Source organism: Oncorhynchus clarkii, chromosome 3 (assembly GCF_045791955.1).
Source record: "Oncorhynchus clarkii lewisi isolate Uvic-CL-2024 chromosome 3, UVic_Ocla_1.0, whole genome shotgun sequence".
Taxonomy (NCBI): domain Eukaryota; kingdom Metazoa; phylum Chordata; class Actinopteri; order Salmoniformes; family Salmonidae; genus Oncorhynchus; species Oncorhynchus clarkii.
Genome location: NC_092149.1, coordinates 19,093,039 through 19,107,859, shown reverse-complemented (window position 1 = coordinate 19,107,859; position 14,821 = coordinate 19,093,039). Strand labels below are relative to the sequence as shown.

At 42.9% G+C, this 14,821-nt stretch overlaps 1 protein-coding gene across 1 annotated transcript in view; it reads right to left on the bottom strand.

Moving 5' to 3' along the window:
• Nucleotides 1-14,821, bottom strand: part of LOC139390242 (histone-lysine N-methyltransferase 2A-like) — an 80,429-nt gene that overhangs the window by 43,055 nt on the left and 22,553 nt on the right. Inside the window, exons 12-15 of the mRNA XM_071137491.1 lie at nt 14,501-14,614; nt 14,174-14,314; nt 13,572-13,782; nt 13,323-13,436 (exon numbers count right to left, since the gene is read on the bottom strand). Of these exons, the coding sequence (XP_070993592.1) occupies nt 13,323-13,436; nt 13,572-13,782; nt 14,174-14,314; nt 14,501-14,614 (580 nt within the window). The remainder of the gene's footprint in view (nt 1-13,322; nt 13,437-13,571; nt 13,783-14,173; nt 14,315-14,500; nt 14,615-14,821) is intronic.

Here is a 14,821-nt window from a genome sequence, read left to right as displayed (position 1 = left end):
AGATTCACACTTTCACTTAATACAACAAATTGAACTAATAGAATAGAATACTGCATAGAATGGCTGATTTGCTCATATTTGCAAAGCTCTACCTGTGATATGGCTGGAGGAATGGGAGGAAGGAATATACATCAGTGGAGGATGCTGAAGGGAGGACGGCTCATAATAATGTCTGGAACATCACAAACGGAATGGCATCAAACACATAGAAACCACGTGTTCGATCCCATTCCACTAATTCTGCTCCAGCCATTACCACAAGCCTGTTCTCCCCAATTAAGGTGCCACCAACCTCCTGTGATCTACATGCATAATGATCTGCATGTCATTGTGTCAGTAAGGAGGGCATGAAACCTTTACTCTTCAGTTGACATACACACAATCTCCCTCACTCTCATAAACACTCTCTCTCACAAACACACACACACTGAGACCAACTTAAAAAACATTAGGCACCAAACAGAATTTAAGGAGCACCAGAAATATGTTTTATATAGTTTAGGTTTACATTAGGCCTATATGAAGCACATCTCATGAGTAGGAGACCCATTTCCTTTCTTTGTGTACCAATAAAATTTGCCAACACCTACTGTCAAGTTACCAGGTTGTTAGATAGCTAGGTAACATGACTGAACAACGTTAGTTGATGTCAAATCAATAATTAGCAAACCTGGGTTTGTTCAAAACGGCCCGTGTCATGGTTTGTGATATATAAAATGCGCGAATCCTGATACAAATAAAAAAGGCATCTCTAGTAATATGGGTCATATTTTTGTAACCGTTTGGGCTAGAGACAAGCCATTTTCTTTGCTGTGAAGCTGCAAGCATGCCTGTCCATTTTCCCTCGCCGACAATAAGAGGCTGCATGACAGTGAACTGATCTGTGCTCTTGGTTATAACAGGCGATGGAATTATACAATGTATCAACATTGCTCGCGTTGCGTGCTGCTCCAACATAACACAAGTACAAATCTAAACAGAAGACTAAGGGTCTGCATCCCCACTTGCCATCACAAATAAATGATATATTTTCAAACTGACGGAGGAATAGACGTGCGTGAAGAGCGGACGGAGAGAAGCAGGTGAGGACTGGCAGGGGATGAGGATGGCTGATTACATCTGCCACACGTGATATGCTAATTAATTTAATCAAACTCAGCAAAAAAAGAAATGTCCTCTCACTGTCAAATGCATTTATTTTCAGCAAACTTAACATGTGTAAATATTTGTATGAACATAAACTGAACAAGTTCCACAGACATGTTAATAACAGAAATGGAATAATGTGTCCCTGAACAAAGGGGGGTGGGGGGGGGTCAAAATCAAAAGTAACAGTCAGTATCTGGTGTGGCCACCAGCTGTATTAAGTACTGCAGTGCACCTCCTCCTCATGGACTGCACCAGATTTGCCAGTTCCTGCTGTGAGATGTTAACCCACTCTTCCACCAAGGCACCTGCAAGACATTTCTGGGGGGAATGGCCCTAGCCCTCACCCTCCGATCCAACAGGTCCCAGACGTGCTCAAAGAGATTGAGATCCGGGCTCTTCGCTGGCCATGGCAGAAAACTGACATTCCTGTCTTGCAGGAAATCACGCACAGAACGAGCAGCATAGCTGGTGGCATAGTCATGCTGGAGGGACAATGTCAGGATGAGCCTGCAGGAAGGGTACCACGAGGGAGGAGGATGTCTTCCCTGTAACGCGCAGCGTTGCGATTGCCTGCAATGACAACAAGCTCAGTCCGATGAGACACTCTGCTCCAGACCATGACGGACCTCCAAATCAATCCCGCTCCAGAGTACAGGCCTCGGTGTAAATCTCATTCCTTCGACGATAAACGCGAATCCGACCATCGTCTCCCGGTAAGACAAAACCGTGACTCATCAGTGAAGAGCACTTTTTGCCAGTCCTGTCTGGTCCTGCGATGGTGGGTTTGTGCCCATAGGCAACGTTGTTGCCGGTGATACCTGCCTTACAACAGGCCTCCAAGCCCTCAGTCCAGCCTCTCACAGCCTATTGCGGACAGTCTGGAGCACTGATGGAGGGATTGTGCGTTCCTGGTGTAACTCGGGCAGTTGTTGTTGCCATCCTGTACCTGTCCCGCAGGTATGTTCAGATGTACCAATTCTGTGCAGGTGTTGTTACATGTGGTCTGCCACTGCGAGGACGATCAGCTGTCCGCTCTGTCTCCTTGTAGCGCTGTCTTAGGCGTGTCACAGTATGGACATTGCAATTTATTGGCCTGGCCACATATACAGTCCTCATTGCAGCTCCTTGCAGCTTGCCTAAGGCATGTTCACGCAGATGAGCAGGCATCTTTCTTTTGGTGTTTTTCAGTCAGTAGAAAGGCCTCTTTAGGTGTCCTATGTTTTCATAACTGTGACCTTAATTGCCTACGTCTGTAAGCTGTTAGTGTCTTAACTATAAAATTAATGAGAAATACGAGTTTCTATTCTATTTTACCACTGGTTTATGAGATACTATTATTTCCTTATGGAGTTATCAAGAGTTGTAATTCTAAGTTGATTGGTTATTCTTGATTTAACATGTTTTTGAATCGCGATGCGAATCATGGGTTCGAAGGGAAAATAATCGGTTCCCTCGGGTTCCTGGTTTTTGAGTAAATATACAAATATACTTTGTTCAGTCTGCATACAGACTAAAAATACAGTGGGGCAAAAAAGTATTTAGTCAGCCACCAATTGTGCAAGTTCTCCCACTTAAAAAGATGAGACCTGTAATTTATCATCATAGGTACACTTCAACTATGACAGACAAAATGAAAAGAGAAATCCAGAAAATCACATTGTAGGATTTTTAATGAATTTATTTGCAAATGATGGTGGAAAATAAGTATTTGGTCAATAACAAAATTTTATCTCAATACTTTGTTATATACCCTTTGTTGGCAATGACAGAGGTCAAATGCTTTCTGTAAGTCTTCACAAGGTTTTCACCCACTGTTGCTGGTATTTTGGCCCATTCCTCCATGCAGATTTCCTCTAGAGCAGTGATGTTTTGGGACTGTTGCTGGGCAACACGGACTTTCAACTCCCTCCAAAGATTTTCTATGGGGTTGAGATCTGGAGACTGGCTAGGCCACTCCAGGACCTTGAAATGCTTCTTACGAAGGCACTCCTTCGTTGCCCGGGCCGTGTGTTTGGGATCATTGTCATGCTGAAAGACCCAGCCACATTTCATCTTCAATGCCCTTGCTGATGGAAGGAGGTTTTCACTCAAAATCTCACGATACATGGCCCCATTCATTCTTTCCTTTACACGGATCAGTCGTCCTGGTCCCTTTGCAGAAAAACAGCCCCAAAGCATGATGTTTCCACCCCCATGCTTCACAGTAGGTATGGTGTTCTTTGGATGCACGACGAGTTGAGTTTTTACCAAGAAGTTCTATTTTGGTTTCATCTGACCATATGACATTCTCCCAATCTTCTTCTGGATCATCCAAATGCTCTCTAGCAAACTTCAGACGGGCCTGGACATGTACTGGCTTAAGCAGGGGGACACATCTGGCACTGCTGGATTTGAGTCCCTGGCGGTGTAGTGTGTTACTGATGGTAGGCTTTGTTACTTTGGTCCCAGCTCTCTGCAGGTCATTCACTAGGCCCCCCGTGTGGTTCTGGGATGTTTGCTCACCGTTCTTGTGATAATTTTGACCCCACGGGGTGAGATCTTGCGTGGAGCCTCAGATCGAAGGAGATTATCAGTGGTCTTGTATGTCTTCCATTTCCTAATAATTGCTCCCACAGTTGATTGCTTCAAACCAAGCTGCTTACCTATTGAATCTGCAAACTTCCCAGCCTGGTGCAGGTCTACAATTTTGTTCCTGGTGTCCTTTGACAGCTCTTTGGTCTTGGCCATAGTGGAGTTTGGAGAGTGACTGTTTGAGGTTGTGGACAGGTGTCTTTTATACTGATAACACGTTCAAACAGGTGCCATTAATACAGGTAACGAGTGGAGGACAAGAGGAGCCTCTTAAAGAAGAAGTTACAGGTCTGTGAGAGCCAGAAATCTTGCATGTTTGTAGGTGACCAAATACTTATTTTCCACCATAATTTGCAAATAAATTCATTAAAAATCCTACAATGTGATTTTCTGGATTTCTTTTTCTCATTTTGTCTATCATAGTTGAAGTGATGAAAATTACAGGCCTCATCTTTTTAAGTGGGAGAACTTGCACAATTTGTGGCTGACTAAATACTTTTTTGCCCCACTGTATATGTTAAATAGGGATGACAGTTACTCCAAATGGATTTTGATATGTGATTTGCTGAATTCATTTTTTCAATATAAATTTCACCAGATTGGGACTGCTGGATTGTTGGTGGGATCCTCCGATGGATTAGGGTGCCAACTCCCTGATCGGTTAACTCTTCCGAGAGGTCGCCAGTAAAACAAGGGAGTATGAACTAATGTTGAAAATGGTTTTAACAGTAACAGTATGTTTTGCTCTTTGACCTTTGTCGTAGAGATGGTGTTAAGAAAATTGGGAATGTAATAATTTATTTAGTAGTTATATAGTCAACGCTTGTCTGAATTTCCTGAAACAGGAAGGAATTTAACTAAACTGTTGTTCTGGTCTGTGCTTTTTTGAGGTTATCATGGAAGGTGACGTCAGATCGTGTCTTAATGCATCGTATGAATCATTTGGACACAAACTTTGTGTGTGAACCTCAAAACTCTTCCAAACTGGTTGAAGAAAAAGCGACAAAGGCGTTCAATGTGACAGTGACTTTTAACACTTCAATATGAGTCAGAGCCATTAACCTGGGTATGGGCGGCAGGAGTGCACTAGAGTCCTGAGATCGCGCATGTGGAGTGAGCGTTGAGAGAGATAACATACACATTTCTCTCATGTTTCTGGGGTGCTGGTGGGAGGAATAGGCCAGACAGGATGGTGATAGCAGCACAGGTGAGAGGCTCGTGTACGTGGGAAAATCGGACGTATCCATTTGGATATTGAAATTGGGACATTATCAAGGACCATCAAATGTGACAGACAAGAGTTACATGTGCCGTTAGGAAGATGAACTGCAGCGCTATCTGAAGAAGACACGCTAGAATGATAAGTGCAGGGGGGGGGGGGGGGGCATTTAGGCTAAGTATGCATTGAGATACTGATCTTTCTGGCTGTTGCGAGAGTGCGCTTGCAGGCTAGGTGTGAGTCAGCCCGAAACTAGATAAAGAGAAGTAACCACTGTCTGGTTTTGACATTTTGATCTTGTGTGACCATAGACAATGTTAATACATTCAGAGAAGCTTCTGTACTAGGTTGCCTTATAAGGTAAGCTCAGCTTATTGATTTACACATACATTGACGTAGGTGATCATACCACTAGGGAGTGATCACATGTATAAAATCAGCTGTGCACTTAGGTGGGGTGCAGAACTTAAATCGGAAACATGCGTGCTATGTTCCCGTTGTCAACTTCTGTCTGCAATTGCATTAAAGGTTTAATTGATTTACTTAAAGAAGATATTGTCTGATTGCTGATTTCACCAATAAGCCAATGATTGACAAGGAACCTACCACGATAAATTTGAGTCAGACTCAAAGTAAGCACTAAGGACTGTCACTCTATATTTGGGTTGGATCATTTACAAAATGTTTTAGTTATGATTCGGATAGAGAGAGAGGGGCTCTAAAATGCTGAGGGCACTGCTAAAATGTATAAGTCTTGGGGAGGCTCTAGAAAACTCATCTCTAAGTATCCTCTGACAGGGAGGTTGTTAGAGAACTCACTGGATGATAGCTTGGGTCAACCATGAAGGTTAATTTAGTTCTCTTTTGGCATCAGAATTTTAATGTTAAACCGCATTGATACATAGAGATTGCTGGATGATACGGTACAATTAATTGCATACAAGGCTCAGTATTGTTTGCGATTACACACAAGGATGAAAATGAAGGAGATGGCATTGAGACCAGCATCACATGGGTAAAGAACATAATGGAGTTTTAGTCGCATCAAGGGTGGTGTGAAGTTATTAAACGTGTACTTTTTCACTCTTTCCTTTGCAAGTCAATATGTTTTTAGGTTTCGTGGAACATAAGAGTGATCATTGTTCCAGAGGAGAGACTGATGTATATTGACTAATTGATTTGAGAATGTTTTAGTATGTCTATAACTGTAGAAGTGCATTAGGAGGAGTGACTAGTGTGTTCTGGGTTAGATGGAATGATATATGTACAAATGTATCTGTAGCAGGAGGCGAGGTACACATGAGGTGTGTTTGAGACAGAATGATTACATAGGGCTGTTAAGTGGGATGGAATGTGACTGCGGTGGAGATCTGTGGGGGCTCATAAATTAAGGTTGTGGTGATAGAGGGGTATTATTCCCAGAGACTATGTATATTGTTACAGGAGATGGCTCATAGGAGTGGGAGGACAGCTAACTGTGCACAATATAGGGACTATTATGAGGTTAAACTACAGCTAAACATTACACATACCCTGATCATGGTGAGAGTAGAAAAGATAGTGGTGGCATTTCAGACAATAAGGTAAACTTCCAGGAAACACGTGATTCAGTTTTGTTAGGTTGGATATTTTTCCAACTCATTAATCTCTTTCCCAATTTCTAACAGCCGGTGAACTCTTGACAGATTACATGCAGTAGTTATTCTCACGGCAGTCGCTGTAGGGACAGTAATTGAAGGAGGCTATAGTCATGGGCCATGTTAGTAGTAGCAGGGGTTACTTTAGTAGCATTGTTGGGATATCAGTTTATGAGGACTCATGCCAAATGGCTGGGTAGCTGGTAACTGGGAGACTGATGGGAGTACCGGGGGCTGTTATTCAAATGGCACAAATTAGTGATCTTGCCATAAGGGGGAGTCTATGTTGTCAGGAAATGACCAATGTGTTGCAGTGTGTATATCCTCAGAAGAAAGCAGCACATGAGAAGCAGGAGATAACCAAGGGCACGGGCTGAATTCTGGAGACTGAGTGTACATCAAGATACACCAGGCAGGGGTGTTGGGACAGTGTTGGTCTGGTCTATGCACAGTACTCCTTACAGCACATGTAGCGGTAAAGATCGTCATGTCTCTCCTCGGTGGGTTCACAGATCTCACAGGAAGTGAGGTCCAACTGCATAATAGGTGAACTTGAAGACGCCATGACAGAGGAAGCAGAGCTAAAGAGAGAAAGAGAGAGAGAGACTAGATTCCACTGTAGACATGTAGATGGGTTGGGTCAGGGAGCTACTTTAAACATCATAGTTGGGTTGGGTTAGCTGCTTTATTGGTTAATGCATCATATGAAAGGATAGATGGTGGGGTAATTGTACTCTAAACAACATTTTGGAGGCATTGATGTAAAAGTCTATACAGTGCTGAGTTACCTCAAGAGGATGTAGCGTTGATTTGTTCCCCAATGGAGGAGATGGGGAACAAAGTGAAAATGACATGGCTTGGGAACACCTCTCAGAACCTAGGGCCGGGAAAGGGGAAGACTGGGCGAAAGCATGAGGAGGCTTTTTAGGGCTTTCAATTTTGTGGAATCCAGCAGAAAAGTATCCTAGAGCCTTAGAGTCAGGTGAAGAGAGAGAGTGGAAATTGCCATGGTCTCAGACTTTGTTTTTCATGCATATATAATTATGCATAGCTTAACACATTGTTAATGCTGTTGTTTTGTGTTTCTTTTCGGCTTTCCAAGTCTTGTGCTATCACTCTCTTAAGAACCAGAAAGAGAAAGTCGAAAAGCAGCTCCAGCTGAAGTGGAGAAAGCCAACAGCTTCAGCTGGAATGGCATTCTGTTGTGTGATGAGAGATGGAAATAAGAGTGTGCATATAGAACAGAGGCCATAAGCCTAACTGTAAATGTTAATCGTGTTTTATTTTTTATTGTTTGTCCATTTAAAAGTAATTTCCAAGTGTATGTATTGTTGAACAGTATGGAGTAATATGTTCGATACAAGGGACTGTTAGATTCTGGGTTCTGACAACTTCTTTGGGATAGGGGGCAGTATTGGGTAGCTTGGATGAAAAACGTGCCCAAATTAAGCTGCCTGCTACTCAGCCGTAAAAGCTAGAATATGCATATAATTAGTACATTTGGATAGAAAACACTCTGAAGTTTCTAAAACTGTTTGAATGATGTCTGTGAGTATAACAGAACTCATATGGCAGGCAAAAACCTGAGAAACAATCCAACCAAGAAGTGGGAAATCTGAGGTTTGTAGTTTTTCAACTCAGCCCCCATTGAAGATACAGTGGGATATTAGTTATGTTTCACTTCCCAAGGCTTCCATTAGATGTCAACAGTATTTACAAACTGTTTTGAGGATTCTACTCTAAAGGAGGGGCTCATAAGAGCTCTTTGAGTGAGTGGTCTGGCAGAGTGCCACAGCCTCGGTCTGGCACTCACGTGAAAGGTTCCACTTCATTTGTACAGACAAAGGAATTGTCCGGTTGGAACATTAATGAAGTTTTATGTTAAAGACATCCTAAAGATTGATACCATACTTAGTTTGGCATGTTTCTACGGGCTGTAACAGAACTTTTTGTCCGACGTTCGGCTCGACCTGAACGCGCTTTTGGATTTGTTTACCAAACGCCCTAACAAAAGAAGATATTTGGACATAACTGATGGACATTATCGAACAAATCAAACATTTATGGTGGAACTGGGATTCCTGGGAGTGCATTCTGATGAAGATCATCAAAGGTAAGTGAATATTTCTGACTAATGTTGACTACCCAATATGGCAGGTATCTTTTTGGCTGCTTTGTTGTCTAAAGGCTGTACTCAGATTATTGCATGGTTTGCTTTCTCCGTAAAGTTTTTTGAAATCTGACACAGCGGTTGCATTAAGTTTAATGTTTATTATGAGTATTTCTGTAATTTGATGTGGCTCTCTGCACAATCACTGCATGTTTTAGAACTACTGAACGTAACGCGCCAATGTAAACTCAGATTTTTTTATATAAATATGAACTTTATCAAACAAAACATACATGTATTGTGTAACATGAAGTCCTATGAGTGTCATCTGATGAAGATCATCGAAGGTTAGTGATTCATTTTATCTCTATTTCTGCTTTTTGTGACTCCTCTCTTTGGCTGGAAAAATTAGAATTGTATTTTTTTAAATGGTGTAAAATACTGCTTGAAGAAGTTTAATAATGCGATTTTTGTTATTTTGAATTTGGCGCCCTGCACTTTCACTGGCTGTTGCGGGGGGTTCCTCTAGCGCAGGGGTGTCAAAGTCAAATGGACGGAGGGCCAAATAAAAAAATCAGCTACAAGACGAGGGCCGGACTGTTCGAATGTTCATTGAAAAATTTTTAAATGACGCATATAGTCTAGTGAACCTAATTGAACCTACTGAAAACCTAACAAATATATTACAATATGATCAGATAAATAAAGCAATATTTTCTTATGGCTCTGTCAGTAATCTTTAATTTTCAACAGACACAAAAGACAAATTTCCTTTATATAAATATCCCCATAACATGAACATTAAATGAAAGAAACCGGTATTCAAGGCACCATCAGTAGACTATATTTTCTATTTTAGCAAAAGTGGGCTAAATTTACTTCAAAGAAAAAACAATAATAGCAATTTTCTATCATCCACTCAACTGAAATATTTTTAAAATATAATTGGATTGAAATACAAAAAAATAAAGTGCAAAAATCTATTAATCAAAAACAACACTTTGTTTAAGGAGAAGTAACATGCAGTGAAAACAAATATTAAATTTTAACTTTTAAACTTGAACTGAGTAAAAACTCTAAATATGTGATTGCACAGTAATGTTCACTTGTTTGAGGTTGAGGGTGATACTTGGTGGTGTCCCATCTTTTCCACAAGTTCATCAATGTTCGGGGTAAGGCTCTGAGCTGAAGAAATCCTCAGAATTGAGTGGAGGTGTTCAGCAGTAAGTCGACTTCTGTGTGATGTTTTGTTCAGGTTCATCAAAGAAAACAGTTGTTCACACAGGTATGTGCTGCCAAACATAGACAACGTTTGAGCAGCCTGGATGCGCAGCTGGGGCATTGTGCCGGGGAGGAAACGGGCGAACTCCGCAGCACCCACTGCCGCATATTTTGCCCTCAGTGCATCATTGCATTGGAGGTCAATCAACTCCATTTGGAGGTTTGGTGGTGAGCTTTCCACGTCAACAGCAAATGGGTTACCGAGCAGTTCCAACCTGCTTTTTTGTGCTTCAAAGTCAGCAAATCGGCGTCGAAAGTCAGCGGCAAGCATACCTATTTTATCAGCCAACTGTGTGCTCGGGAACGCACTGGTAGAGAGCTTCTCTTTCATGGTCTGGCAGCTGGGAAAGTGGCTCAAATTTTCTTTCCGCATCTGCGTCTCCCACAGAGTCAGTTTGGTTTTAAATGCCTTCACTGTACTGTACATATCAGAGATGACACGATCCCGACCCTGCAGCTGCAAGTTTATTGCATTCAGATGACTCGTAATGTCACACAGAAAAGCCATTTCACACAGAAACATTTCGTCTCGGAGTTGTGTTGTGTCTTTCCCTTTGCTGTCCAAGAACAGACAAATCTCCTCACGAAGCTCGAAACATCTTTGAAGCACCTTTCCCTGGCTTAGCCATCGCACCTCTGTGTGATAAGGCAAATCACCATGCTCCGTTTCTAACTCCGTCAGAAATGCCTTGAACTGGCGGTGATTCAAACCTTTGGCTCTGATAAAGTTAACTGTGCGCGTGATGATGCTCATTACATGCTCCATTTTCAAGGCTTTACCGCACAACGCTTCCTGGTGTATGATACAATGATAAGCTGTCAGCTCACCTGTCGCGTTTTCCTCTTGCATCTTTTCCCGTATCTTCGCCACCAGTCCGCTCCTGTGTCCACACATCGCAGGTGCTCCGTCGGTTGTCAAACCCACAAGTTTTTCCCAAGGCAGCTCCATCTCATTTACACATCTTGACACCTCTTCATACAAATCATGCCCCGTAGTTGTGCCATGCATAGGACGTAAAGCCAAAAACTCCTCTGTCACGCTTAGGTTGGAGTCCACTCCGCGGATGAAAATTGACAACTGGGCAATGTCAGAAATGTCGGTGCTCTCATCCACAGCCAAGGAATATGCAATAAAATCTTTTCCCTTTTTCACAAGCTGCTCTTTTAGATTGATGGACAACTGGTCTACTCTCTCGGCAATGGTGTTTCTGCTCAGACTCACATTTAAAAAGAGTTGCCTTTTTTCTGGGCAAACTTCGTCACAAACTTTAATCATGCAGTTTTTGATGAAATCCCCCTCCGTAAATGGCCGGGCTGATTTAGCGATCTCTTCTGCCAAAATAAAACTGGCCTTGACAGTTGCGTCCGCGTGTGTGTCCGCGTGTTTCGTTTCATAATGTCGTCTCAGATTATACTCTTTCAGTACCGCCACACTTTCTCCACACAGAAGACACACAGGTTTTCCAGCTACCTTCGTGAACATATACTCCGACTCCCACCTTGTTTGAAACCCCCGGTTCTCAGTATCCACCTTCCGTTTTGCCATTTTTGATGGGTATCTGAAAGTTAATTTTACTGTGATGCTGACGACTGCTGTGCCAATAAATATTGAAATGAAGCAGCCTACTGCTCGGTGCGTCACCTTTGCATTGTGGGAAATGTAGTATTGGTGCGTGTAAAAGATCTGCGGGCTGCCGGCTTGCTGCGGGCCGGTTCTAATAATAAATCAAGATCATCCCAGGGGCCGTAAAAAACCTTCTTGCGGGCCGGATGTGGCCCGCGGGCCTTGACTCTGACATATGTGCTCTAGCGGAACCTAGGCAGGTTAATCTTGGAACATTGTTATACTAGAGACATGATGGAACAAAAGTAATACGATAGTATCTGAGGATTGATAGAGACTGGTTTTTATATCAGAAGTTAATGGTTATCTGTAGGAGCCAGATGGCTTTGGAATATGCTGTGTAGAAGGGAGGCAATCACGATTGCTATAGGTGATACGGGTGGAGAGCTTTGGAATAGGCATCAAGGGGGTTGAGGTCAGGTCACCTTAAGGGAGAAGGAACAGTTTATTACCCCATCACTTCGTCTTCCTGTCGAAACATAACAGATGTAAGGGTTGGAGAGAAGGAGGAGTGCATCTAAATTGGAGCATATATACTTGTGTTGGTGGAGACATGTTTTGTCTGAATGCAGCTGTATTGACCCTCTGGGAAGAATAAACTTGTTTAAGCTTTCATAGTATCCATTGAGTTTGACTCTGGGAATTATAACCGAACAACACACACAGGAAACTTGTGAAAAGCCTAGCAGCTTTGCAGTTCTTGACACTCAACTCCGGTGTGCCTGGTACCTACTACTAAAACCCATTCAAAGGCACTGAAATATTTTGTCTTGCCCATTCACCCTCTGAATAGCACACATGCACAATCCATGTCTCAAGGATTTAAAAAAAAATCCTTCTTTAACTTGTCTCCTCCCCTTCATCTACACTGATTGAAGGTAACATCCATACGGGCTCATAGTTCTCAACTGGATTCACCTGGTCAAGCTGTCAAGGAAAGAGCAGGTGTTTCCAATGTGTTGTACCCTCAGTGTATGTTCTCTATTGTGAAAGCAGGGATGCAAACTGGTGAGGGCCTAAAAAAAGTGACAGACATTCTTCCTACAGAAACACACAACAAAAGCTACGTAAACTGCAAGAAAATGTGCCTATTTTCAGAGTGGGGTTGTCACCACACCAACACTTTACTAAGGATGTGCTACCAGACCAAGTATCATAATACAGAGTAATATGTATCTACTTCCCTTGCACTGCGAGCAGCTCCAATTATTTCACAAATGTACACAAACCACATCACTATCTGCACACGCCAGCTCGCCATCACAGCTAAATAGCATTTTAAAAGTGATATAGATATGCAGAAAAAAACAGATGGAGAGATGCCGCTGAGCAGGCTAATGGCCGGTTAGTGGGACGCAGCTAGCTGCTCAGTGCTGTCATACGTGATATTGGATGAAGCACTCGTTCTGATATGACATATCTGACATCACGATCTAAACCCTGGTATTCTATTTGTAGGACGCAGAGGGTAGGGATGCATTCTGTACAGTGGGTAGTGATCACACAGGGAGAAGATCTGTTGGGGCCTCGACGTTATAACTCATTGAGTGATACACTACACCTATGCTTTTTTTGTCAGATCTACATGACTCACATGGATGACCTTCTGTATTCTGAGATCAAAAGGCAAATATCACGGAAAAGTGACGAGTTTGCATCCCTGTGAAAGGTACGGCTGAGCATGGGAGCCCGTTACACAGCATAAGTTGGGCGTAACACTGGAAGACTCACCTGTCAGGTCCTCACACTTGGCATGGACCCAGTGGTTACAGGTGGCACACTGCATCATCTGACTGTCGTAGTCACTGTCCTCATAGCACTTGAAGCAGATCGGACAGTAGTTGCCTTTAGAAAGTGATATCGTCAATATCCTGCCATTCCCATATGAATAGTGAAATCAAATAAATGAGGTTGTCTTTTATCATGTTTTAACATTTGTGTTTGCAGATCGACTTCCCCAAAGCGTTCACTTCATCTTACCTTGGTCGTGGAGCTTGGTGCAGTCTGGACAGAGTCCTTTATCGTGGTTCCACTCGGTGTCCCAACTCTTCCCTGGTGTAACCCCACAGCTTTTACACCTGATGCACGTCATACACACCCAGGCCTTCCTCCTCCTGTTGGGTTTGGGGTAGTTAGGCCCCAGGCATGAAGGGTGATAACAGTTCTGACATCTGTCACACTCCAGCATAGGCTGAGGAACACCAGAGAGATACAGTATTACAGTTACACATAGATTGGTGGCAACACTAATGTCACAGTTTTTTTCCTGATCAGTGAAAACCAAAGATGGTGTATATATGAAGATTGTTAACGGCCTGAGTGTGAATTATTGAACAAAATGTCAGTTCTGATGTAATAAAGTAAGTTCCTCTCCTATAGGCATCAATGCAATATCAGCTAGATCTGGTCTACTTAGTTCATTGACTCTCATTGAAGCAGAAAAAAAAACAGTGAGTGGGGTGTCTCACTTACTCTTCAGTCTCTGGGTTAACTATAGACCCTGGATATAGCCTAAAAACTAGGGACCAGGTGGTTCAGTCCTCAGGTGAGACAAGTGACTGGGGCCTTGCGTGGACCCATACCTTGGAGTGCTTGTTTTTTCTGCCACATATATGGCAGCACTTGCAGCGGCGACAGCACCAGTTCTCCTCAGAGGGCCGCTCCGTTGCCTCAAGGCAAAACCGGTGGAAGGGATCACAGCACACCTGGCAGTACAGCATTTGCTAGGATAGGAAGAGGGAACGGTCTGCAGTTTTAAGACTTTCCAATGCAGATTCAAAAGATTCATCATGGCCATACATTGACAAAAACATTATAAATGTCAAAACATCATAAAGCAAATAGCAGTTTTGAAAAAGACATTCCTCCAATGGACATTGTAATAACAGAGACATGTTGTTAGCCTTTACTTCTTGTTGTCCTTTACTGGCACAGAGCAGGCAGACACAGGGGGGCATGATGGGTACAGAGGTCAGGATACTCAGGCCTCCCATCATCCACACATTCTGGAGGTCACAGTCCTCCTGCATGGCAGACAGGGGAGGCTTAGACACAGCTTTCAGCTCTCATACGGAGGCCCGCAGGACAGAGTCAGACACAGGAGTGGGAGATACAGAGATGGGAAACAACAGCCTTTTGGACTCTTGATGTAGAAGAACACTGACATCCAGTGGCTAGATAAGGGTATTACAGAACTAAACCAAACCAAAGACAAAACCTGATGATGATAA